The sequence below is a fragment of the Balaenoptera borealis genome (assembly GCF_965194805.1).
Source record: "Balaenoptera borealis genome assembly, chromosome: 15".
Taxonomy (NCBI): domain Eukaryota; kingdom Metazoa; phylum Chordata; class Mammalia; order Artiodactyla; family Balaenopteridae; genus Balaenoptera; species Balaenoptera borealis.
The window spans coordinates 45,477,324-45,502,746 of NC_138871.1; the positions used below are offsets into that span (position 1 = coordinate 45,477,324).

The 25,423-nt window shown below is 38.9% G+C and overlaps 1 protein-coding gene across 4 annotated transcripts in view; it reads left to right on the forward strand.

Annotated features, from left to right (window-relative positions):
* Positions 1 to 12,588: 12,588 nt before the first annotated feature.
* Positions 12,589 to 25,423, forward strand: part of RTN4 (reticulon 4) — a 67,503-nt gene continuing 54,668 nt past the window's right edge. Inside the window, exon 1 of one of the 4 annotated variants that reach the window (XM_082358011.1) lies at positions 12,589 to 13,385. In XM_082358011.1, the coding sequence (XP_082214137.1) occupies positions 12,824 to 13,385 (562 nt within the window). In that variant the 5' untranslated portion in view covers positions 12,589 to 12,823. The remainder of the gene's footprint in view (positions 13,386 to 25,423) is intronic. The other 3 variants (XM_082358010.1, XM_082358012.1, XM_082358013.1) reach the window with 3 other exon arrangements.

Consider the following 25,423-nt stretch of genomic DNA (forward strand, 5'->3'; position numbering starts at 1 on the left):
TTTTTTTTTTTTTATAGCTACTTTATTTATTTATTTATTTGGCTGTGTTGGGTCTTCGGTTCGTGCGAGGGCTTTCTTTAGTTGCGGCAAGTGGGGGCCACTCTTCATCGCGGTGCGGGGACCGCTCTTCATCGCGGTGCGCGGGCCTTTCACTATCGCGGCCCCTCCCGTTGCGGGGCACAGGCTCCAGACGCGCAGGCTCAGTAGTTGTGGCTCACGGGCCCAGCTGCTCCGCGGCACGTGGGATCTTCCCAGACCAGGGCTCGAACCCGTGTCCCCTGCATTAGCAGGCAGACTCTCAACCACTGCGCCACCAGGGAAGCCCATGTCTCTGTAATATCTTTTAATGAGGTTTTAAATTTTTCTCCAAAAAATAAATAAATAAAAGAAATCACATGTACTAAATCTAGCAACAATGGACATGAAGAAAAATTGTCTATCACTTCCTTGTTCAGTATTTTCATAGTTAAAGCTGTCTTATGAAAATTTTCCATCTAGGTTTCATCATAAAATTATGAAATAAATTATTACTATCTCAAATTCTTCCTTTGAGACTCAAATGGTTTAGTAATAACAAATGCTGTAACTTGGCTGCCGATTTAGAAATAGTTCTCTTGTAGCTGTTTTCTGAGTTTTTATCCTTTGAGTAGGCTGTCTTGCCTCTCTCAGAGATATTGTGTTATATCTCCCTTGGAAAAATACACCTTCCCTTCCCTTCCCTTCCCTTCCCTTCCCTTCCCTTCCCTTCCCTTCCCTTCCCTCCCCTCCCCTCCCCTCCCCTTCCCTTCCCTCCCCTCCCCTTTCCTTTTTCCTTTCCTTTTCTTTTTCCTTTCCTTTCCTTTCCTTTCCTTTCCTTTTCAGCTTAGTTCCCTTACATAACACAAAATTTAGAAAGGCAATGTCTTCAAGAGATTGTGTAAAGGTTATAAGGCATCATGCATTATTTTAATTAATTACTCAAGTTCACACTGATTATATTAGATATTTTGAAATCCAATAATTTGACTAAAATGAGTGTTCTTTTTTTGTGTGTGCACATCCGCATGCATGTAAAATTTGGCTATGTTTGTATTAGTTTCCTAAGGCTGCCATAACAAAATACCACAAACTGGGTGGTTTAAAGAAACAGAAATGTATTCTCTCACACTTTTGGAGGCTAGATGTAGGAAATCAACGTGTTGACTGGGCCATGCTCCCTCCAATGCCTCTAGGATCCTTCCTTGCTTCTTCCAGATTCTGGAAGCCTTGGTGTTCCTTGGCTTGTGGCAGTATGACTCCAATTTCTGCCCCATCTTCACATGGCTGTCTTCCCTATGTGTCTCTGTCTTCTACTTTTCTTAAAAGGACCCCAATCATATTGGATTAAGGGCCCACCCTACTCCATTATGACCTCATCTTCACTAACTACATCTGTGATGACCCTATTTTCAAATAAGGTCACATTCTGGGGTACTGGGGTTAGGACTTTAACATATATTTTGGGAGGACACAATTCAACCCACAGCAATATCTAGTTACTAAGAAATCCCTTGTAAGCTTTTTAGGAATATAGGCATATTAATTTAAAAACGTAACTTTACCTTTGTTATTTGAAATAGAGAAAAGAAACAAATGAAGGAATATACTATTAAAATCTGCAATGATAAAATTTTGCATGTCAAAATTTTCTGTCAAATTTCTACTTCAGCGAAAGCTTGGAAGGCAATATTTTTTATATTTTTGATTAAGATATTTGGCTGAATCACTGAATTTGATATAGTGTTCTTGAATATATTTCCAAGCCTGTTCAACTTTCTATATAGTTTTCATATTTGCTTTTAGAAATGAGAAAGATAAAGTTAGAAGAGAAGCTCATCTAAGTTAAACACACCATGTGACTCTCCTCTTTCTCTTTTTTTTCTTACTTTGAAACGTATAAAAGGAAACTGTCTTCTTTCAAGAAAGGCTCTAAAGAATCTCGTTACATTTATAAAGACTTCCAAATGCCGTAATAAATCTGCCGGCATCATCTTTAATTCTGAGCATTGTTGCAACTCTCCTACTGTAAAATACATCTTTCTGAGCTGCTTATCCCAGTATTTGATGTTGGCACTAGAGAGAAATTAAAGGCTAAAAATAAACAATAAAAAATGATCTTGAAGGTAGATCAGAGTGAGAGAGTCATTAGTTTTAACCCCCTGATTCACAGATGAGGATATTGGAGCCCAGAGGCTCCTGAAGGTCACCAAGCTGGGGATCTAGAATCTTGCTCTACTGAATCACATCGTATTTTCTTCTATATCTTATTCAAAACTTGTACAAAAGGTGAAGAATAGTTGGCACTGAGTTGTACACTTTAAATGCATGAATTGTATGGTATGAGAATTATACCTCAATAAAGCTGTTTGAAAAAAGATTAATGGCTGGGTTTCAGAGGTTCAGCAATGAAAGTACAATATGCTTAGGAAACATTCATTTTAAATAATAGTTTCTTTTTAAAAAATTCCATGGTACATAGTCACCTGTGAACAGCAACTAGCCCCAATTCTAAGATCTAAATAACAACTTAAGCTAGACTTAGTTTTATTTACAGCACTATCAATTTCATAGAGATAGAAGGTGATTTAGAGAAGGAAAATTGTTTAAGAAATAGTCTTAAAACATTTATTGACACCCAGAAAAGTCTGCACACATTTATAAGGTTAAGTTAAAATGTAAACTCTTAAATAATGCTCTGTCATGGAGCTTGAAGTACCGTACTGCAAGTTCACCTTTCCAGAGGACAAATTAGGTTAACAGGAAACTTTGTGTTTTTTCTGTTCTTTCTTTCTGGATATCTTATTAGTGATTCACAGGCCTCCCAAATTTATCTTCTAGCTTTTTCATCTTTTGTCTTCTGTATTACATCTTTGTCTTTTTTAAGAAAAATAATCAGCTTTACTGAGATATAATTTTTATCCAACAAAGTTCACTCATTTTAATCATATAGTTCAATGAGTTTTGACAATGTATATAGTCGTGTAACCATCAACACTATCACTCCAAGAAGTTTCCTTGTCCCCTCTGCAATCACTCCCTCCCCTCCCCCTGCCCCTGGTGGTTTTGCCCTTTTAAGAATCACATAAACAGAATTATAGGGTATGGAGGCTTTTGTGTCTTGCTTCTTTCATTAATATAATCCTTTTGAGTTTCCTCCATGCTGTGTTTATCAATAGTTTATTCCTTTTTATTGCCGAGTAGGATTCCAAAGCCACAATATGTTTATCCATTCATTAGTTGATGGACGTTTGGGTTGTTTCCAGTTTTCATTTCTCTTGGATAAATATCCAGGAGTAAAATTGCTGAGTCATATCATTAGGTATGTTTAACTTTATAAGTAATTACCAAATGATTTTCCAAATTGGTGGTACCATTTTATACTTGCAAGAACATTCATTATGTATTCTTGCCAAATTTTATAGCTTTGACTGTTTTATTTATGTACATGATTCATTTTGAACTAATTTTTTTATTATGATGTGAGATAAGGATCAAAGGTCATGTGTGTGTGTGTGTGTGTGTGTGTGTGTTTGCATATGGATGTCCAGTTTTTCCAGCACAATTTGTTGAAAAGACTATGCTTTCCCCACTGAAATACTTTGACACCAGTGTAAAAACCTGACTATATATATATGGGTCTATGAGTCTATTTCTGGACTCTATTCTGTTCCACTGATCTGTTTGTCCATTTTTATGCCAGTACTACACTGTCTTAATTATTGTAGCTTTATTATAAATTTTGAAGTCAAGTTGAAGTCCTTCTAGTTTCTTTAATTACTCTAGCAATGTTTGTAGTGTAATGGTCTTGGGCATATTTTGTTAAATCTATCCTTAAATATTTCATGTTTTCTAAGGCTATTGTAAATGGTGTTGCTTTTTAAAAAAAAAACACTTCAATTTCCATTTGTTTGTTACTAATACATCTTTTCGTTCTTTTTTCTATTTCCCGGGGAAGTTTTACAAATGTACCTTCCAACACTTTAATTTTTTAAAGTTGCAATTAAAATCTTTTTGATGTAGTAAAATGAAATTTACCATTATAACCACTTTTAAGTGAACAGTTCAGTGGCATTAAATGCATTCACATTGTTGTGCAACTATTACCACTATCCATCTCCAGAACTTCTTCATCATCCCATAATGAAACTCTGTATATACCAAATACTCTCTAAATACTAACTCCCCATTTCCACCTTCCCTTAGCTCTGGTACCCACTGTTGTACTTTCTGTCTCTATGTATTTGACTATTCTAGGTACCTCATATAAGTGGAGTCATACATTACTTGTCCCTTTGTGTCTGGTTTATTTCTCTTAGTCTTCAAGGTTCAACCATGTTGTAGCATGTATCAGAATTTCATTCCTTTTTAAGGCTGAATAGTATTCCATTGTATGTATATATCACATTTTGTTTTTGCATTCATTCATTAATAGACCCTGGGTTGTTTCTACCTTTTGGCTATTGTAAATAATGCTGCTATGAACATGAAATTGGTTTTAATTTGTGAACTCACTCATGTTCTTTGATTTTTTTTCTTTTTTGTTATTTCTGTTTTTTGTTTTATGGAGTGATATATTCTGTTATCTCCCTGCAAATATTAACGTTTCTATGATGTTTTCTTCTGTTTTCTGTATGCCTCTGTTCCCTCAAGTTTCTTTTTCTGTTTATTTTCATTTTTAGTTTCCATTCAAGGTTTTTGTGAAATGACTGGTGGTTCTTGTGTTTTGTTTTATGTTTAAGAGTAGAGAATTTTAAAAAATGGATGGAAGCTTTGTGGGGAGAAGGGGGCAGGTGGGGCTCGTCAGGTCTTTTTACTGGGGTACTCCAAATGCCAATACTTTGAGAAATTTTCACTGGAACCATTTTGTTTCTCCACAAATGAATTCTCCAACTTCCTTTCTGGAGGAGAATGAGGTATAGGGGACAGCAGGGGCTGGGGGAGCAGTGATGGTGGGGCAGTGGTGATATGTTTAAGCCTTGCTGCAGGCTTTCTGGGTGTAGGAAGGGGACAAAGGGGCTGAGGATTCCTCTCTTACTTAATCCACTTGTTTTCAATACTAGCACCTCCAAGGGCTGAGCATCTCAAGGATTTATGGCACAAAATGGCTTACTTCTAGTTGATATTGCCCCTTGAGAGGTGTTTAGGTTGTAACTTCACAGTCTGCTAAATCACTAACTGCTCCTCTATCTGCTTTGTCTTCCAAAAATGTGTTGAAATATTTTATACACTGTTGTCTCCTCTGTTAGTCTCTTTGTCTTTGTTGGTTAATACCATTTTTTATTGCTTTACTGGCATTTTAATGGGGTTTTAGGAGGAAGAGGAAATGAACACATGACACACCATATTTAACTCATTAGAGTAAATAGTATTTATCATTTCATAAGTGATTTATAACATTACTTTTACCACCTGACAGGAAAAATTTCCACTCCGGACAATAAATAAAACTCAGATAAAATGGAAATAATAGATCATAATAAGTTTGTAGTAATAAAAGGAAAATGAATTTCAAAAAAGACACATGCAGGGCAATATACTATAGCATTTCCAGTGATGAATGTGTTTCTCAGTTCTCGGGAAAGTAGAAAAAAAGTTGAATATGAGCAATATAGATCTGTTGATTTAAAAAAATCATATACCTCATAAATATAAGTAGTATATAAAAGAATCATTTATTGTTTAATTTTGTAATTTATAGAGTTTGCTTCATCTCTTATTGCCTTTTTTTCAGCCATTTCCTTCTCTTTAGCATCTTCATTAGTGGCTGGTTAGTTACAGAAAGAGGCAAAAGTCTACCAGGCAATTCTACCACTTGTTATTGGCTAAGCGGCTGGAGTCACCAGTTTAATGAGCGTTTAAGAATTATCTGTGGCTTAAATTATTGGTGCTGTCCCTATTACTATAGATTATAGTGCTGAATAGCATTATACTTGGCACTTACTGGAATATTATTTTGAGTTCTGAGTTTAAGGTGAATGGAGAAAACAAAATGATTGCCTATTTAAAAACTGGACCTATTGGAGTTTTTTGTTTTGTTTTGATTTGTATGGTCTAGGAAAAGAAAAGGATCAGTGGAAATAACATTGTTCAAATACGTCCAGAGATACTTCATGTTGATCTTTCCCAGGGCTCTATTCTAGGCCTTTTTCTCCCATGGGCAGTAGACAGTATCCACCAACCTGCTTGGCCATCCTCTCCTTTACCCCACCATTTTTCCTCAGATACTTACCCATGAAACCTAACCAACAGGTTTAGCTACCTGCTCTCCAGACTAGATCTAAGCTCCAGCCCTAGTTTTCCAGCTGTCTCTTGATTATTTCTACTACTCCAGTGTTCTTCAGGCAACTCAAGTTCAATGTATCTAAAAACTTAGGTCATTATATTCTCCCCAGCATTACTCACCCATTCTGTGCTCCTCTGCTGACTTCTTTTCTTTAATAACGGCAGTACCAATTTACCTTGTCACCTAAACTTAAACCTTAGAATCAGATTTTCTTTCTTCAGCCTCTCCATCCTATTAGTCACCAAATTCTATGAATGCAACTTAAATGTTTTTCAAATTTATCTTTTCCTATTTCCTATGCTATTAGTTTAGGCTCTCATCAACTTCTGCCTGAACCGTAAGCAATAGTTATGTTTCACTTAAACCAGTCTGTCTGTCTCCCTCTCTATATTATATATTGATACATATAATATATATTCATACACATATGTATATACATACATACATACACACATATATGAATGTGTATACACACATATGTATATATACCTATATATTCTTATGTAAACTAGACTATATGTTCCTTGATGTTAGGAAATGTGTTTTATTTACTCTTTATCACCAAACCCCAGATGCTCAATAGATTTTAGTTGAAGAAATGAATAATGTTTATTTTAAAGATAGTGACCACCTGGTTTCTATTTCCATTCACAATAAAATAACAAAATTTGTACCTCAATGTTTAGGTATTAGGAAGAGTGGGATACCTACCAGAATGAGTTATTTATAACCCAGATAATTTTGTAAACTCTTCTTTGTAGTTCTTTTTTTCTCATGAGGACAGATTTTCTTTTATTTCTCTAAGATGGTTTAGGAATTTCTTTGCTTGGATTTGTGATGCTTAGATCAACTGATCAAAAATAGTTTTTTTGCTAGATCAAAATAAATATCACCAGAGAAATGATGCATATTAAACTAGGAAGGAAATGCAGTATTAACACAGAGGACCTTCTTGGGCCTTACGACTTTCACTTGCATATTATATGATTTCTCTTTGAAACTTGAAATTTTAATTTTAGGTCCAACTCTAATTGTCAGTGTATAACTAGCATGGCCAAAGACGTTGATCTTATGCTATTTATATGTCTATTCTTATTACAGATGAACTTAGTGTATGTCAAGATGTTAGCCAGAACCATAAACTGCATTTCACAAAAAGGTACATTTCATGAAATCTAAAATCCCAGTGAAATGGTAGGGACAATGACATAGCAAGCTGTTAATTTTTCCCTAAAGAGTGCCAAAATGATGTTTTAGTCTTTTTTGAATAAAAGGTTGAATGTAACTCATTGGTGCTCTTTGAACACAAGCAAGTCTTTCTCTGTAGGCAAAAAAGCTGTGATGCACAGCTTCTTGAAACAGATTTGTCAAGAATCTACCTTTCATCTTTCCCCCATGGTTGCTGAATCTACTCTCCAGTCTACATCCTACAGTATGTAGACAAGAGTACACCCATCCCACGCTTTTAACTCTCTCAGGGGGCATACATGATGCAAGGACAATTAACCTGTTCTATGTATGTATACCAGATTAGGTGTCAATTCGACACTCTACAATAAGGTATACTACTACAGAAATGGAATGGGCTATTTCCCTAAGTAGTGAGTCTCCCTTTACTGAAAGTGTTCATGCACATTTGTGTCTGATTTGTTCAGTGCCGTTGTTCAGAGTCTTGAACAGTGCTTGGTGCAGAGTAAATACCCAATGTGTATGTGTGTGTGTGTGTATATATATATATATATATCATGTATGAATGAATTAAGCACATAATGGAAGCACAAAATGGCTGATGTTTCAGTTAGCTTTTGCTGCGTAATGAACCATCCCAAAAGGTAGTAGTTTAAAACAGTGATTCATTATTTATCATGATTCTGTGGGTTGGTTGAACATTCTGAGATGGTCTCATATTTCTGGGACATCAGCTCTGTGGCTGGGATGGCTAGGTCTTTCTCTCCATGTCTCTCATCTGGGGCCTCAGCATTCCAAGAGAGAGAGTGTGGAAGCTGTAATACTTCTGCTGGTTAGGCTTGGAACATTTCCAGCATATTCTACTGGACAAAAAAGTCACAAGGCCAGATCCAGAGATGGGGAAATTGACCCAACTTCTTGATGGGTGTCCTTGCAGAGTTTGTAGCTATTTTTAATCTACCACAGATGACCAAGTTTAAAAAACCTTCTGTAGGGAATTCTTCTAATGGGAGGGAGATTGGTCAAGCTGATTTCCCAGAGTTCTTCCAACTCTGAGATTCCACCAGCATCAATGGATATTTTATAATGTTCTAAGAGAGAACAGTTATTAACCCATTGTAACTGGAAACTTTAAACTTCTACATCTGGTAAGATAATTTCAAAGATAATTCATTGAATAATTATTTTCTATTATTATGACCTAGAATTTATACTCTTCCTTTAACCATTTCAAATACCTACCAAAATGTTCTTGTTAGTGAGAGTGGTATTTACATCTAGTTACCCTAATGTGTCACTAACACTACTTTTAATTCTGGTATAGCAGCAACATTCTCCTTTCCTTATGCTTTGTTGACCATTCTATGAACACTGGATAAGCTCTTTATTCTTATTCATCCATCAAATACTTAATTTTTTAGAAGTCACTGAGATAACAATATAAAATTCTTATTTTTCTCCTGTGTCAGAGGAGAGTGCTTATATTATTGCCTCAATATTTAATGCTATTTACTATTAAAATTATAAATCTACCACTTTTCTGTAATCATTCTTTTATGACAATTTTAATAAATTGAAGATATTCCTGGGGGCTTCCCTGGTGGCACAGTGGTTGAGAATCTGCCTGCTAATGCAGGGGACACGGGTTCGAGCCCTGGTCTGGGAAGATCCCACAGGCCGCAGAGCAACTAGGCCTGTGAGCCACAACTACTGAGCCTGCGCGTCTGGAGCCTGTGCTCCGCAACAAGAGAGGCCACAATAGTGAGAGGCCCGCACATGGCGATGAAGAGTGGCCCCCGCTTGCCGCAACTATAGAAAGCTCTCGCGCAGAAACGAAGACCGAACACAGCCAAAAATAAATAAATAAATAAATAAATTTAAAGATATTCCTTTGTGACTATTTTAGTAATAGCAGATACAGAGATATACGAATGCAGAAATATCATATAAGCAACTTACAATTAATATGTTAAAACCCTGTGAAACTTTCCATTAAGGAGTTTCAGAACAATCACAGTAGGAAAAACAGTATGGGAAAGACTGAACTGCTGATGGCTAAATTGTGATTTAATAGAAAAGTTCATACCATAGAATTTTGCTAGTATATTTTTGTATATGTATGGACTTAGTTGAAAAATCATGTATGTTTTTGATAATTTTTGACAAATATTTGACAAATACTTGAAACAGGACTGTTTTAGTTATTATTGAGGAATCTGTTTTGTTAAAAATTTTTCCTTTGGCATTAAACCTCCTGCCCCCAAATTCTACACTAACACTTCTCTCTTCCTACTCTTCCCAACCCTTCTAAAAACAAATAAACTCAAAGCAACTCACAACAATTTTCTAAAAATAAAGCCAGTTCATCTCTGTGGGACTGATAAGTCAGGTCTTTTTTTTAAAAATAGATTTATTTAATTAATTAATTTATTTATTTTTGGCTGCGTTGGGTCTTCGTTGCTGCTGCACGCGGGCTTTCTCTAGTTGCAGCCTGCGGGGGCTACTCTTCCTTGTGGTGCGAGGGCTTCTCATTGCGGTGGCTCCTCTTGTTGTGGAGCACAGGCTCTAGGTGCGCAGGCTTCAGTAGTTGTGGCTCGCGGGCTCTAGAGCGCAGGCTCAGTAGCTGTGGTGCACGGGCTTAGTTGCTCCGTGGCATGTGGGATCTTCCTGGACCAGGGCTGGAACCCGTGTCCCCTGCATTGGCAGGCGGATTCTTAACCACTGCACCACCAGGGCAGCCCCGATAAGTCAGGTCTTGAATGTGTTGTTGATAACTAACCTGATCAGGTAACACTGCCAGGAAATCTTGTTCTACCTTTCCTTTAAAAAAATAATAATAAAGTTTATTAGTTTTACATTTACAGAAGAATTGAACAGCAAAGAGTGTTCTTATACACTCCCATGCCCGCCTCCCAATCGGTTTCCCCTATAACTAACATCTTTCATTGGTGTGATGAACCAGTATTGATATATTACTAAAGTCCACAGTTTACATTACGGTTCACTCTTTGTGTTGTACGGTTCTGAGTTTTGCCAAATGTAAAATGTCATGTATCCATCATCACAGTGTCATACAGAATAGTTTCACTGCCCTAAAAATCTCCTGTGTTCCACCTACGTGTCCCTCCTCCCTCCCCACAACCCCTGCTTTTCCTTTTTAATACCCAAATTGAGCCTAGGGTAATATTAATTAGTTGGAGCTAAGAATTTGCTTTAATAACCCGTGATTCCCCATGGCAATCAACATTTCCTTTTTTTTTTTTTAAATAAATGTATTTATGTATTTTTGGCTGCACTGGGTTTTCGTTGCTGCACATGGGCTTTCTCTAGTTGCAGCGAGCCGGGGATACTCTTTGTTGCGGTGCGTGGGTTTCTCATTGAGGTGGCTTCTCTTGTTGGGGTGCATGGGCTCTAGGTGTGCGGGCTTCAGTAGTTGTGGCATGCAGGCTCAGTAGTTGTGACTCACGGGCTCTAGGGCGCAGGCTCAGTAGTTGTGGCACACGGGCTTAGTTGCTCATGAGTGATCTTCCTGGACCAGCGCTCGAACCCGTGTCTCCTGCATTGGCAGGCGGATTCTTAACCACTGCACCACCAGGGAAGTCCCAATCAACATATCTTAATCGTCAATTCAGACTAGCACTGTTCAATAGAAATAAAATATAAGCCATATATATTTTAAAATTTCTAGATGATGCATTAAAATGTAAGAAACAAATGAAATTAATTTAATAATATATTACACTTATCCCAATATAGCCAAAATATTATCAATCCAACATGTAACCAATATAAAAATTGAGATATTTAAATTTTTTTGTACTAACTCTCAAAATCTAGTGTGCATTTCAAACTTACAGCACATCTCATTTCAGATGACTCACATTTCAAGTGCTCAGTAGCCAGGAGTAGCCAATGACTAAGGCATTGAACAGTGCAGGCCTAGACTGTGAGCAACTTGAAAGCAAGCTAACCTCCTCTCTCCAGGGCCTCCAGATTAGGCAGGAAGGGAATATTTTTGGAAGGTATATCAGAAAGATAAGAGGGATCTCTAAACCTCTGGATGCTGATACTTAAATGTTCTGCAACCACTTTCTTTAAACCCTCCAGTTCTGGAAAAAGTGGAATGGGGATTATGCTCATTCTGGCATACCAAAGAAATGAGTATGTATTTGGCTTCCTGACTCCCAGAAAGCCTGAATCATCCGAAATGTTGACTCATGAGCCTAAAGTGACCGAAATATAATGTGAATCAAATTTGCCCTCCAAGGCATCGTTCTCTTTCCACTTTCCTCTCTTCCCTTCCTCTTTGGGTGACTCATCCTTCTACCAAGTAAGAGTCCAGTAGCGGGCAGATCCCCAAACCCTCTTTGAAGGAGATGAGCAGACTTTCAAATGGTCTGCCCCAGTCCCTAGATCGTCCAGCCCAGCTGTTTTGCCTACGTCATCCAGGGTCTGCAGTTTAGACTGGGACTGATCTTAAAACTGTCAAAAATATTATTTTTTCTTTTAAGGTGGTGATGGTAGTAGTGATAAGGTGGTTTGGGAATTTAAGTTTGAAAAAAGGCAGTCTTTTATTTCAAAATCTAAAATTTAACGGATACTTCAATCCTTAAGGCTACTCCACGGTCCCGTTATTTAGTACCTTTCTACGCTCTGGGTTTTTTCCCTTTCCTGGGAGGAAAGTTTCCACTCCCAGTCCCCAAGATAACGCCCTTCCGGTGGCGCGCCAGGAGCGTCTCCGACCCCTCAGGGCAGGCAGGCAGCCGGCTCGCTTTCCCAGTACTCTAATTACACAGACTGACCTCCAGCTGTGGGCAAGCCCAAGCCCCCAGTTCGACCCTCAACTACCCTAGGCTGACTGTGGGGCTCCCAGCTCCAAACCCCGCCCATCGAACCCAGCCTGGCCGGTAAAAGAGAGGAAGTGCAGTAACACCCACCCACTTTACGTCTTTTTCCTTTTCCGTTGGGCCGGCTGGTTGCCCGTCAACTCTATCTCTTAGCCGATTGGCTCGCTCCCTCCCGCGTTAGTGCCTGCCTCTCCCTGGCAGGAGGGTGAGTCACGCCAAACTGGGCGGAGAGTCGACTGGCCTCTCTTCTTCGCTCGTCTGGGCGGCGGCGGCGGCGGCAACTGGGGACGGGGCGGGTGGCGCATCACGGGCGCGGAGGCAGGAGGAGCAGTCTCATTGTTCCGGGAGCCGTCGCCACTGCAGGTCCCTCGGCTCGTTGGGCCCTGCCCCTCTCAGTCCTCCCCACCCCCCACAACTGCCCGCGGCTGTGAGGAGAAGCGTCTCCCGCGGAGGCAGCAGCTGCAGCATCATCTCTCCCCCGCCAGCAATGGAAGACATAGACCAGTCGCCTCTGGTCTCGTCCTCGGACAGCCCGCCACGGCCTCAGCCCGCGTTCAAGTACCAGTTCGTGAAGGAGCCCGAGGACGAAGAGGAAGAGGAGGAGGAAGACGAGGACGAGGACGAGGACCTGGAGGAGCTGGAGGTGCTCGAGAGGAAGCCCGCCGCCGCGCTGTCGGCGGCCCCGGTGCCCGCCGCCGCCGCCGCCACCCCGGCTGGCGCGCCCCTGCTGGACTTCGGCAATGACTTCGTGCCCCCGGCGCCCCGGGGGCCCCTGCCGGCAGCGCCCCTCGCCGCCCCGGAGCGGCAGCCGTCTTGGGACCCGAGCCCCGCGTCGTCGGCGGAGCCAGCGCCCTCCCTACCCTCCATTACCGCAACCTCGCCCTCCCAGTTCTCTGAGGACGATGAGCCTCCAGCCCGGCCTCCCCCTCCTCCCCCGGCCGACGTGAGCCCTCAGGCGGAGCCCGCGTGGACCCCGGCCGCCCCTGCCCCCGCCGCGCCCCCCTCTACGCCGGCCGCGCCCAAACGCAGGGGCTCCTCCGGCTCAGTGGGTAAGTGCCGCGCCCTTCGCCTCGCGCCGCCCCTCGCGCCCCTCCCTCTTTTGTGCGCAGCCCCCAAAGCCTGGGCCCAGCCTTCCTCTCCGCCCGGAGGGGGCTTTGTCTGCGGACCTCGGGGCGAAGGCGCCCCCGCTGGTGGGAGCCGCGGGGAACAGGGTGGGGCGGCCGAGGAAGCTCGGGCTTGTTCTTTATTGTCCGTCTGGGTGTCGGGGAACACGTGCACCCCGCCCGCTCCCAGGTTCTCTCAGGTCTCCATTTCACCGCGTCCGGGAAGTTAGGAACCCACCCCTTGCAGGAGCTGGGTGTGTATCGAGGAACTAGGGGTGCGGATTCATCGGGCTGGCTCGGTTCCGGGGTGAGGATGGAAGGCCTTGGCGGCCTAATCTATTGTCTGCCCGTCTGGGTTGCTCCTGGGGAAAAGACGCAGTTTTGCTGTTGGTCTTTGCCTGCATTCAACTCTGGCCCCCTTCCTCAACCCTCCCTCGGCTTGGGTGGCCCCATGCGCTTCATCCCCCCCCTCCCCTCCCCGCGCTGGTCCAGTGGAGAACGTCCACTTTGACCCGACTGCAGTGAAGGGAGAGCGCCTCCAGTGGTGTGGCGCGTGGAGAAGAGTTCTGGCGAAGACCTGCCACCGCCCAGCTTACCGGGTTGTGATGTGGCGTCTCCCCCTTCTCCCGGCTTAACCGAGCCAGGGAAGTAGGACCTGGGCGTCGTGTTCCGAGGGGGCGCAGTGCTGCCAGGGGCTCTGCCGCAGGGCGAGGGGAATTGCCGTTAGGATGGACAGGTTTAGCCTCTTAAGGCATCGTGATTGAATCGTAGAGAAAAGAGGAAAAGGCAAAATGGTTGACATTCCTAAAGAAGGGGAAACCTGGGGATTCCTTATCGGGAATAGGCCAATTGAACTTGTGGCAGATTTACCATGAGACTTCATGAAATGTTTTGAGACATACGTTTTCGTTTACTGGTTAGAAATACTGCTTCGTAGAAGTAATGTTTTAGGTCTGCAGAGACAAATCTGCGTAGTCTGTAAATAGTTTTCAAATCTTTTCATTCACGAGCATCTGATTGTGTGTTGTTATTATTAGTAGGGACATTGTTTTATTACCCTTTTCATCTTGGGAAACTTTATTTTGGAAGAGAAAAAATCAAGTTCGTTAGAGATTGAGAATTCATCTTATTAGACACGTTAATTAACTTATTAACAAATAGCTTGTTACTTTTGGGACAGAAAGTGTCCCACTAGTAGTAAGATTTTTATGTATAAAAGGGCAAGAATCAAGAATCAGGTAGTGTAACAGCCTGCTGAGAAATTGTCATAGCCTTGTAGGATTTTAGAAATGGTTCTTTTTCTAGAAAAAGGAACTCAGTGGGAGATCACGGAAGAATTTTTTTTTTCTTCAATTCACTCCCGCTCCACAGTGGGGAAAATAAGCCAATAGTGATGTTTCTGAATAACATTTTGATATTGACATACCCCAAAACATTACTGAAAACATTAATTACTACACAAAAGATATTAGAATCTGAGGAGTAATTCAAATTTTCCTTTTTCTGGGTAAAAACACACATTTTAGAGAAACTAAGGGGAGGTAGAAAAATAAATAAGAAATTTGCAAATGATAAATTTAATGATTATGAAAGGCATACTAATTTGTTCTCTTGTGTTCCTTCATGGAAACAAAGAAAAGAGTTCTGTTCTTTGAACCTTGGAGATTCAGGAGGTGACAGCATTCTCTTGGAATTTTGACTTTTGGAATACTAAGTTTGGAAGACAAAGGAGAAAGAATATTGCCTACTCAGTGACTCTATCTTTACATAGTTCCCTAATTCTGTATTGATGTTGCCTATTTGGAAAGTTTAGTTCCTTTAGTAAATACAGGAACATTATGATTTGTGGGCACAGATAGTTAAGGCATTTCACTGAGTCTAGGTTTCTTAACGAGTTCATTCATTCAACTGATTATTGATTACCTACAAAGAGGCACTATTCTGGGCTATGAGGATATAGCAATAAGCAAGACACATGTGTTCCCCGTGGGGGGAGTACAGATAATATGCACATAATTAAGGAAGTCAGATTAGTGTTAAGTGTTATGAGGAAAATAAGCAGAATGATGGTGTGGAAAATGACTTGAGATGTGTGGGAGCCTTTTTAGGTAGGGCGGCACTGAGAGAGCCCTTTCCCAGGAGGTGAGATTTAAGCTGCAGATATAAAAAATTTCCAAGAAGCTCCTAGGAGGCAAAAGCCCTGAGGCAGTAATAAGCTTTGTATGTTTGAGAATCTAGTAAGAAGACCAGTGAGAAAAACTAGGGGGAGAGTGGTATAAGGTGAGCGTGGGGAGGTGGACTACACTTAGATCATTTGAGGTCTCTAACAGGCCATGGTAAAAAATTTTGTTTTTTGGGCTTCCCTGGTGGTGCAGTGGTTGAGAATCTGCCTGCCAATGCAGGGGACACGGGTTCGAGCCCTGGTCTGGGAAGATCCCACATGCCGTGGAGCGACTAGGCCCGTGAGCCACAACTACTGAGCCTGCGCGTCTGGAGCCTGTGCTCCGCAACAAGAGAGGCCGCGATAGTGAGAGGCCCGTGCACCGCGATGAAGAGTGGCCCCCACTTGCCGCAACTATAGAAAGCCCTCACGCAGAAACGAAGACCCAACACAGCCATAAATAAATAAATAAATAAAATTAAAAAAAAAATGCGTTGATACAACCATGTCTCACTTTAAAAAAAAAAATTTTGCTTTTTAAAATGTTGTTTATTTTAGAAATGTGCTTCTTAAATATTTATATTGGGATTTTGGAGCAGAAATATAGTTTTGAAGATTTAGAGAAACCAAAAGGACTGATGTTAGTAAAGACAAAGAGCTGAGAGATGTGCAGAACATGGTTAGAAACATAGAGCAGTCTGACTGGCAGAGGGTTATGTTAGTGAATATGGTAGATCCCTGACAGTTGTGTATTTAACATTGTTGTTTACCCTATTTTTTGAGTAAACGCTGATTTCCCTTACTTGGTAAGGTGTAATTTTGCTGTTTGCTGTTGTGCTTGGAGCATCCCCATTGCCGTGAAGTAACTGAAGTGAGACTGAAGCCTCTCCCCTGCTGACCATTTTTCATGGAGAAACATTGGCTTCAGGTTAAAAAGGTGGTTGGTTAACCTAGGCTTTGAGGATATGCAAACATTCATTAAGGATGGCATTGAGCTGGTCTCTGGACATGTTCTAAGCCAGTGTTAATTAAGATTGAAAATGTGTGGTAGATCTGGATTCTGAAGGGTGTTGAATGCCAAATTAAGGAATTAGGGTTTTATCATCTTGCTTTTATCCTTGCTGTGCCATTCACAGTTGCCTTTGCTTTTGGCAATTTAAATAATGAAACAAAAAATGTTTTTGTTGTCGTTGTTTCCAAAATATAAAGTTATTTCATTATTTTACATCCTTCTGAATTACTGCTTTAGGCATTGGGAAGCCACTGAAGATTATTGAACTGAGGCATGGCATCATGAAAGCAGTGTTAGAAAAGTGAATTGGTGACAATATTCAAGATAGGTTGGAAAGAAAAATAGGGGAACTATTTAGAAATCTTTCACAGTAGTTCTGAGAGAGATGAGTAGAGCCTGAACTAGTTCATTCAGTGAAAATGGAATACAGGGAGGAATATAAGAAACTTTAGGAAGCATGATTTTTTTGGCTCTGAATCTGTTTTTATAGTTAGGTTAATAAGACGTTTTATGAAAGAAAAATTGATAGGACTTGGAGGCCATGGATATAAATACAAAGAAAAGAATGTTGATGCTTATTAAATCAATTTCAGAGATTGTCCAAAGTTGTTGTTGCAGTGGAAGCTTGTATAGAATTGAATATTGCTCATAATTATAGGTTATGGCTTAAGGATTAAAAATTATTCGTCTTTTACAAAGTCATTTATTATATGATTATTTATATCAGCATAGGAGCACATATTAGAAATGTTAAAAGATTTTGAGTGATATATAGTTTAAATCTTAAGTATCAGTCCTTAACATAAAGTTCAAGTAAACAATGATGTGACACTCCCAGGAAGTAGTTGCCTCTAAAGAAAGAGATGTCATGCCATAATCCATTCCCCATCCTCTCTCCTCCTATTATTATCTAGAAAATGATAACAAAGAATGGAACTGATGAATTTAGAGATTCTGAATAATTCTCTTGTTAACCATTTCTAATTTTCTGACTAGGAATAACAGTTGGGAACAAGTGGTGTGCTCCTTAAGGATAAAGTGAATTACATTTCACATTGGTTCCTAGGAAGCTCAGTGTCAAATTTATAGTTCTTTTTAGTAACTCATGAGCTTCCTCAAATCCTTTTTAAAATGAAGTGATGAATATATATTGAACCTTTGATACATGTCTAATTATGTGGAATAGTATTTAGAAAACATGCTATTTGAGCACTATATTTCTGTAAACTTGGAAGATTTGCTATGTTATATGAAACATTTCCAAAAAGGAACATATTTTCTATTGTTCAGTAATTGACTCTGTTTTATGTGTAGTTGTTTCATTATATACCTAAAAGCAGTTTATTTGAATCACTGCTGTTGCAAGGCCCCAATTTAAATGGCACATTTTAAAGGTACTTTGCTAGCCCAAGGTAAAAGTACCAACCAAATAGATAATATTTCTTGATTTTTCCCTGGGACCTCTAAGTAGAAGTAAATGTTGGCAGATAAACTATTCTTACAGTACATTCTTTGAGACTTTTTGTTCCTGTTTCTAAATATAGACCCTAGAAGGTCCCTCTGGGGGTGGTAGCACCAAGGATGGGAACTGTAAGGGCAGAACCATAATTCATCAGCAGTGTTTAAATGGGTGAGTGTGACCTTTGTGGCTAGCTAATGTAGGACGTAGGCATGCAGAATGGTAGGACCCAGCTCTACTTATGCTAAGGTGTTCTCAGACCAATGGCCTCATCATTCTTTTCAACTCTAAAGGGTAATTGATAATCTCACATCTAAATTGATGGTTTTTTGTTTCTTGGAATGGTGATTCTTAATTTTTAAGTTGCTTTACTCATGTGTTCCCGTAACATTCTTTTCTTACCTCATCATATGTATCATACTATATATATGTGGGAATAGTATGTTTACTCATTTCTATTCACCAGACTATATGCTCCTTGAGGAAAGGGGCTGTATTACCTTTTTTCCTTGAGGAAAAGGACTGTATGACATATTTGCATTGCTGAGCACAGTGCCTTAGATGTGGCATAGGCACTCAGATATTTGTTGAATGAATATAACATTATAGATGAATCCTGATCTATATTCTGTATCGTTCTAGAATTACTGCAATATTTTCTCTCAAATAAAAATCCCAAGTCTTGGGACTTCCCTGGCGGTCCGGTGGTTAAGACTATGCATCCACTGCAGGGGGCATGGGTTCCATTCCGTGGTCAGGGAAGTTCTGCATCGTGGTGTGGCCAGAAAGAAAAAAGGAAAAAAAAAACCCAAGTCTTTTGAATTAAAGCATTAATTTATTTACATATACAAGGTATATGGATGTACCCTATTTTATTTAATCAGTCTCTTATTGATGGTTATATTAGGTTGTCTATCAGCTTTTTCTGTTGTAAATAACATTGCTGTGAACACCTTCATATATACCTCTTTGCAAATACACGCATAGAAATTTATATATGTGTTGTAGGATATATGCATTGTAGGATAAATTCACGTAAGTGGAATTATTGATCCAAAGGGTATATACATTGAAAATGTTGATAGATAATGCCAAACAATAGGTACCACTCCTGCTCTTATAGTAGGAGCTGTAAGCTGCTAAATATTGGATTATCTTTTTAGCAGTCCCTGAGTCCTTTGCTTAGGTGGCCCTCTAGTTTAAAAAAAAAACACATTATTTCTTTAATGACTTGTTCTTATTACCATAGATGAAGAAGGCTTATAAAGTTTTGTTGTTCAAACAGATTTGGCAATAGTCTGGTTATATTGGTGGTCCCTTGGAAGTTCAATATTAAGAAAAAATTAGCACACTCTTTTTTTTTTTAACCAGGTTTAGGGCGGAGTACAGGGACAAAAAGATGAGTAGCGATTGTAGTTATGAGAGGTACATGTAGGAGATTAGGAAAGAATACAAGCCCCCACCCGGAAAGTATTCTCTGCTCTCTTAAAACCAGAGGACTCTTGTGGTTGTACTGTAGGGGCAATTATATATTTATGTTCCGTCATCTGCCTTTGTGAAAAGAGAAAAAAAATCGCTTGTTTTTTTCTCCCCAACTTTATAGACTGATGTGTAAATTTGACTAATTGGAAGGTGCCATTGTTAAATTTATTTATCTCGGTGTTCTGACAGCCCTAGGTGAAGCTGACCTAAAGCATTAAAATTTTTTTTTTAATCTACTGGGGTCTTTGGTTTCAGAAAAGAAGGGAATTTACTTGTTTAAAATTCTGTTCATCTTTGTTCTAAGGGGGTTTATTAAATACACTTAAACCTATCATATAAATCTCTTTCACAAATAGCCTTTATAACTTTTCAGTCTCAACTAATCGCCATCACTATTAAATTATTGAGAGTTTTATTATTCTACCAAGTTCTGGATTCAGTTTGCTAATATTTTGTTAAAGAATTTTGCATGCCTGTGTAAGGAATATTTTTCTGTATTTTTATTTTCTTGTAATAGCCTTGTCTGGTTTTGGTATTAGTGCATAAGTCTGAAACATTTTGAGAAGTGCTTGCTCTTCCTTAATTTGCTGAAAGAGTTTCATAAGCATCCTTCAGTGTTTATAGAATTTACTAATGAAGCCATCTGGCCTTGGAGTTCTCTTTGTGGCGATGGTTTTAAATTATGGGTATACTTTTTTTAAGTGATGTAAGGCTATTCAGATTTTCTATTTCTGCTTGTGTCAGTTTTGGAAATGTATGCCTTTCAAGGAACTTGACTATTTCATCTTGATGAGTGGACATCAAGGAATTTTTCTGCTCACCTAAGTGTCTAATTTACTGGCATAAACTTATTCATAATATTCTCTTATTATTTAGGATTTATAGTGATAGTCCCTCTTTTATTTCCAATACTTATTTTTCTCTTTTTCTTGATCATTTTAGGGATTATCAATTTTATTGATCTTTTCAAGGAACCAACTTTTGGTTTCATTGATTTTTCTCTGTAGTTTGCATGTTTCCTATATCATTGATTTCTGCTGTTATTTATTTTCTGTTACTTATTTAGGTTTTTTTTTTTTTAACATCTTTATTGGAGTATAATTGCTTTGCAATGGTGTGTTAGTTTCTGCTCTATAACAAAGTGAATCAGTTATACATATACATATGTTCCCATATCTCTTCCTTCTTGGGTCTCCCTCCCTCCCACCCTCCCCATCTCACCCCTCTAGGTGGTCACAAACCACCGAGCTGATCTCCCTGTGCTATGTGGCTGCCTCCCACTATCTATCTTACGTTTGGTAGTGTATATATGTCCATGCCACTCTCTCACTTTGTTACAGCTTACCCTTCCCCCTTCCCATATCCTCAAGTCCATTCTCTAGTAGGTCTGTGTCTTTATTCCCATCTTACCCCTAGGTTCTTCATGACCTTTTTTTTTTTTTTTTTCTTAGATTCCATATATATGTGTTAGCATACGGTATTTGTTTTTCTCTTTCTGACTTCACTCTGTATGACGGACTCTAGGTCCATCCACCTCACTACAAATAACTCAATTTTGTTTCTTTTTATGGCTGAGTAATATTCCATTGTATATATGTGCCACATCTTCTTTATCCATTCATCTGTTGATGGACACTTAGGTTGCGTCCATGTCCTGACTATCGTAAATATGGAGAACAGTATGGAGTTTCCTTAAAAAACTACAGATAGAACTACCATACAACCCAGCAATCCCACTACTGGGCATATACCTTGAGAAAACCATAATTCAAAAAGAGTCATGTATCAAAATGTTCATTGCAGCTCTATTTATATTTACTTATTTGGGTTTAACTTGCTCTTTTTCTGGTTTCATTAGGTGGAAGCTTTAAACTTTGAATTTAACCCTTTTTTCTAAAAGCATTTAGAGCTATAAATTTCTCTCTAAGCATTGCTTTAGCTGTATCCTGCAGATTTCCATCATCATTTGATTTAAATTATTCTTTAATTTTTCTTGTGATATATTCTTTGATCCGTGAGTTATTTAGAATTGTGTGTTTAATTTCCAAACATTTGGGCATTTTCCAGAATTTTCCTGTTTTATTGATTTCAATTTAATTCACGTGGTCAAAGAACATATGCTGCATGATTTCAATCCTTTTAAATTTATTGAGATTTGCTTTATAGACCAGGAAATGGTTTATCTTGGTGTATGTTCCATGTGTACTTGAGAAGAATGTATATTTTGTTGTTGGTTGTAGTGCTCTATAAAAGTCAGTTCATTGGAATGTTGTCTAAATCATCTATATCCTTGTTTATTGAGTGTGTGTGTATGTGCATGTGTGTCCAGTCTGTCAATTAACTGAGAGTTGAGTGTTAAAATTTTTAAATAATATTTGTAGATTTGTCTTTGTCTCTCTTTAGTTTTTGCTTCATGTACTTCCATTAACACCTTTTCCATATACCTTTAGTGTTGTTATATCTATTTAGTGTTATGTCTGATTACTCCTTTTTCATTATCAGATGCCCCTCTTTACCTCTGGTAATCTCAAGATAATACTCCTTGTGTTTGAATCTGCTTTGCTCGACATTAGTATAGCCATTCCAGATTTTGTAGGATAAGTGCTTGGATCATATATCCTTTTACATTCTTTTACTTTTAACCTACCTGTGTTTTTATGTTTAAAGTGTGTGTCCTGTTAAGTGACACATAGTAAGGTTTTTATCTAGCCTGAAAACCTCTGCCTTTTAATTGGGGCCGTTTACTACATTCAGTGTAATTATTAATATGATTCATTTAAGTCTGTTTATTTATTTATTGGCTGCTTCGGGTCTCAGTTGTAGTATGTGGGATTCTCCATTGCGATGCGTGGGCTTCTCTCTAGTTGTGGCGTGTGGGTTTAGTTGCCCCACAGCATGTGGGATCTTAGTTCCCCCACCAGGGATTGAACCAGCGTCCCCTGCATTGTAAGATGGATTCTTAAGCACTGGACCACCAGGCAAGTCCCCATTTAAGTCTCTTTTATCTTTGTCCCATCTGCTTCTGTTTTTTTTGTACTTCTACATATTCCTTCCATCCTTTGTGCTTTTATTGTCATACATTTTACTTCTACATATATTATTATATATTTTAATTATTTAAGCTTCAAAAGTCAGGTTTTTTTTTTTTTTTATTCCTAGGTATTTTATTCTTTTTGTTGCAATGGTAAATGGGAGTGCTTCCTTAATTTCTCTTTCAGATTTTTCATCATTAGTGTATAGGAATGCAAGAGATTTCTGTGCATTAATTTTGTATCCTGCTACTTTACCAAATTCATTGATTAGCTCTAGTAGTTTTCTGGTAGCATCTTTAGGATTCTCTATGTATAGTATGTCATCTGCACATAGTGACAGTTTTACTTCTTCTTTTCAAATTTGTATTCCTTCAAAAGTCAATTGAAGGAAATTAAGGTATGAGAATACTTTATATCTACTCATATATTTACCATTTCTTTAAAGAACTCAGGGAATGGGAATATTTTGTATCTACACATACATTTACCATTTCTGCCCTTCTTCATTCCTTCATGAAGATTTGGGTTTCTGTCTGGCATCTTTTTCCTTCATTGTGAAGAACTTCATTTAACATTTCTTATTGTACAGGTCCCTTGGTGATGATTTCTTTCAGCTTTTGTTTTCATCTTTTGTTTGTCTGTTAATATCTTAATTCAGCTTTACTTTTGAAGGATTTTTTGATGAATATAGTCAATTTTGTTATTTGTGGTGGTTATGGTCTATAAAGTCACAGAAAATACTGAATTAGCAGATACTGAATCATTGTCCCGAGGGGAAATACAGGGTTAGGTTCCTGTGAACCTTTTAGTCATAGCATTTTTGTTACTCGTCAGTATATAACTTTGTTTTAGGTGTGTTTCTATTTAAAGAAACACTATTTAATATATATTGTAGACTCATTAACATTGAACTCATGGCTAACAGCACTATAACTGATGTCTGAATGAACCTTATCTAACTAACACACGGGTTTCCTCTGTAAGGTACATCATAGCCTTCTTGCTGTTAAGAACACTAGACAGCACTTCAGCATTGTGCTTATGGACCATATCAGAATCACCAACAGAAAGCACAGAAATGCAAACAGTAGGGCACTAAATAGACTGCTAAAAGAATACTTGTTTACTGTATGTGAGCTGAAACAAGAATGCATAGGGTTGCCTTGTTTGACCTCACCTGGCAACATATGTTGGGGGACTGGAATGTTTGGCTATTCTGCATGTGCCTGCTGCTGTAAGTACTGATTTTGGGTTTATCAATTTAGTGAGTAGGCCAGTTGGCAAATTAAGGAATCAGATTATGAGGGTTGACTGCATGCAATTCTAGGTTTGCAGTTTTTTTCATCATTTTAAAGAATGTTTTATTATCTTTTGGATTGCGTTGTTTGCCGTGAGCAGTCAGGTCATTCTTATTGTTTACCTGCCTTTTCCCTCTGTTTTTAAGATTTTTCTCTGTCTTTGGTTTTCAGCAGTTTGGCCTCTACGGTGTAGTTCTTTGTGGTTTTGTGTTTATCCTGCTTGTGGTTCATTGAGCTTCTTGGATCTGTGGGCTGGTATTTTCTATCACTATTTTCAAATTTTAGGCCATTATATCTTAAAACTTTATTTTCCTGTTTCAGTCATTATTGTCTTTGAGGGGACTCCAGTTATGTATGCTTTAACTGCTTGATTATCTCATAGGTCATTGAGACTGTTCATTTTTTTCCCCCCAGCTTTTTGTTCTTCATGCTGTGCTTCAGTTTGGATATTTTTTTTCTGTTGCTCTTTAAGTTTATTGATCTTTTCTTCTCCATTGTCCAATCTACTTTTAAGCTCATCTGGTGAAATTTTCTTTAGGTTAATGTAATTTTCAGTTAGAGCATTTCCATTTGGTTCTTTTTCTAGTCCATGTTTTTCTACCAAGATTCTCTGTTCACTCATTATGTCTTTTACTGTACATACTTAGGAACTTTTAAAAGCTGTTTAAATTTCCATTTTAGTATTCATTAAGCCAACATTTACACTATTTCTTTTTGTTTATATAGGCTGTTTTTTCTTATTTATGCTCAAATTTTCTTCTTTTCATGTCCAGTAATTTTTTATTTTATACTGCTTGTCATGGATGTGGTGATAGTTTTGTTCTGGAAGGCAATTGATTTGCTGGCAAATCACCTTGATCTTTTTAAGTCTTGATTTTAAAGTTAGGGTGGGTCTAGAGCAGTGGCTGGCTGACATTTTCCTTTAAGGGCAAAGTAGTAAATATTTTAGGCTTGTGGGTCCTGCAGGTTCTATCTAACTACTCATCTTTGCTATTATAATGCAGAAGTAGCCATAGATAATACATCATATGAACGGACATGACTTTCTCCCAATACAACTTTGGCCCATGAGCCATGTTTTGCTGATTCTTGGTCTAGAGAATCCTTTACTTTAGGGTTGTAGTAGTCCCACTCTTAAGGTGTACCTTTTCTGGAATCTCACTTTTATGCTTGGGGTGTTTATGAGATCTCTCCACTCTGACTGGCCAGAACTTTAGGTCAGGTCTTCCAGCACAGTCTGACCTCCAGAATATCCATTCAGCTCACAACTCTATATCATAGATTTGTCTGTTGGGTCTTGGTAAGTGTTGTGATCTATATGTGCAGCATTGTATTCAGCCAAAGGTTTAAAGGGAACATCTATCTAGATTTCTGGAGCTCCTTTTCTTTGAAGCTTTCCTTTGTATGTCACCCTGCCCCACAAATCCCAGACAAATCAACAGCTTCCTCTGCCCAGCAAGAGCGCAGTATCCTTGGGCTCCTCTGCCATGTGCTGTTGACAGAAAGTGCTTTCAGACAGAAAGCCAGGGCATTCCTCTGG